The 1,430-nt window shown below is 45.1% G+C and overlaps 2 protein-coding genes across 2 annotated transcripts in view; both read left to right on the top strand.

The window, feature by feature from the left end:
- Positions 1–1,349, top strand: part of LOC119581643 (rhodopsin-like) — a 15,298-nt gene extending 13,949 nt beyond the window's left edge. The window contains exon 3 of the mRNA XM_037929767.1: positions 1,107–1,349. Coding sequence (XP_037785695.1) covers positions 1,107–1,230 — 124 coding nt within the window. The 3' untranslated portion in view covers positions 1,231–1,349. The remainder of the gene's footprint in view (positions 1–1,106) is intronic.
- LOC119581644 (rhodopsin-like) overlaps positions 1–1,430 on the top strand; it is a 6,423-nt gene that overhangs the window by 468 nt on the left and 4,525 nt on the right. The gene's annotated exons all lie outside the window — the stretch shown is intronic.

Here is a 1,430-nt window from a genome sequence, read left to right as displayed (position 1 = left end):
GTAATAATTCGTTTAATTTAGTTAATCATCTATACATAAACTTTTGCTCTCCGTTTTCGTGATAAATTATGAAAATGTAAACTATAAAATTCATTACAGATGTCGACTTGGAACAACCCAGTTCAGGACACTGTCCTTCCATCCACCAATCCTTATGGGAACTATACAGTGGTAGACACTGTGCCAGAAAATATGCTCCATATGGTGCATTCTCACTGGTATCAGTTCCCTCCCATGAATCCTCTCTGGTATGGTCTTCTCGGCTTCTGGATGACTATCATGGGAACACTATCTGTAGCTGGTAACTTCGTAGTCATCTGGGTATTCATGAATACCAAGAGTCTGCGAACACCTGCTAACCTGTTAGTCGTCAACCTGGCCATCTCCGATTTCTTCATGATGCTTACCATGACTCCTCCTCTCCTGGTCAACGCTTACTGGGGAACATGGATTCTCGGTGCATTCTTCTGTGAGGTCTATGCTTTCCTCGGTTCTTTCTTCGGTTGTGTGTCCATCTGGTCCATGGTTTTCATCACTGCTGACAGATACAATGTCATTGTCAAGGGAGTATCTGCTGAACCTCTCACATCTGGTGGTGCTATGATGAGGATTGCTGGCACTTGGCTTTTCACTCTTGCCTGGTGCCTTCCTCCTTTCTTCGGATGGAACCGATATGTACCTGAGGGTAACATGCTTGCCTGTGGTACTGACTACCTGACAGAAACTGAACTCTCCAGGAGCTATCTGTACGTCTACTCTGTGTGGGTATATCTCTTCCCTCTTGCCTACATCATCTACAGCTACACTTTCATCGTTAAGGCTGTTGCTGCTCACGAGAAGGGAATGCGAGAACAGGCCAAGAAGATGGGAGTTAAGTCTCTGAGAAGCGAGGAAGCCCAAAAGACCTCAGCTGAATGCCGTCTGTGCAAGGTTGCTCTCATGACCGTCACCTTGTGGTTCATGGCTTGGACCCCCTACTTTGTCATCAACTGGGGAGGAATGTTCAACAAACCTATTGTCACTCCTCTTTTCTCCATCTGGGGATCCGTCTTCGCCAAGGCCAACGCCGTCTACAACCCCATCGTGTACGCTATCAGTCACCCCAAGTACCGAGCTGCCCTTGAGAAGAAGCTGCCTTGCCTTGCCTGCAGTACTGAAGGCAGAGATGGCGGTTCTGATGCTGCTTCCAATACCACTGCTCAGAGTACTGAGAAGGCCGAGTCTGCCTAAGGAACTCATACCAGTATTTTTTCTAATATAAAGGTTTTAAAAAAACATCAATGGAAAGAGACAAACTCTTGTCCCAAATCCCCTGTTAATCATTTAAAATAAAAACTCCCAGCATCAAGTACTTCAGTATAGTATCCCCGTAATAAAACAAATGATGCAGAAAAGAGAGGAAATTATTTCACTTATAAACTGGTTTCAGT

Source organism: Penaeus monodon, chromosome 15 (genome assembly GCF_015228065.2).
Source record: "Penaeus monodon isolate SGIC_2016 chromosome 15, NSTDA_Pmon_1, whole genome shotgun sequence".
NCBI lineage: Eukaryota > Metazoa > Arthropoda > Malacostraca > Decapoda > Penaeidae > Penaeus > Penaeus monodon.
This window is presented reverse-complemented; position numbering and strand designations above follow the sequence as displayed.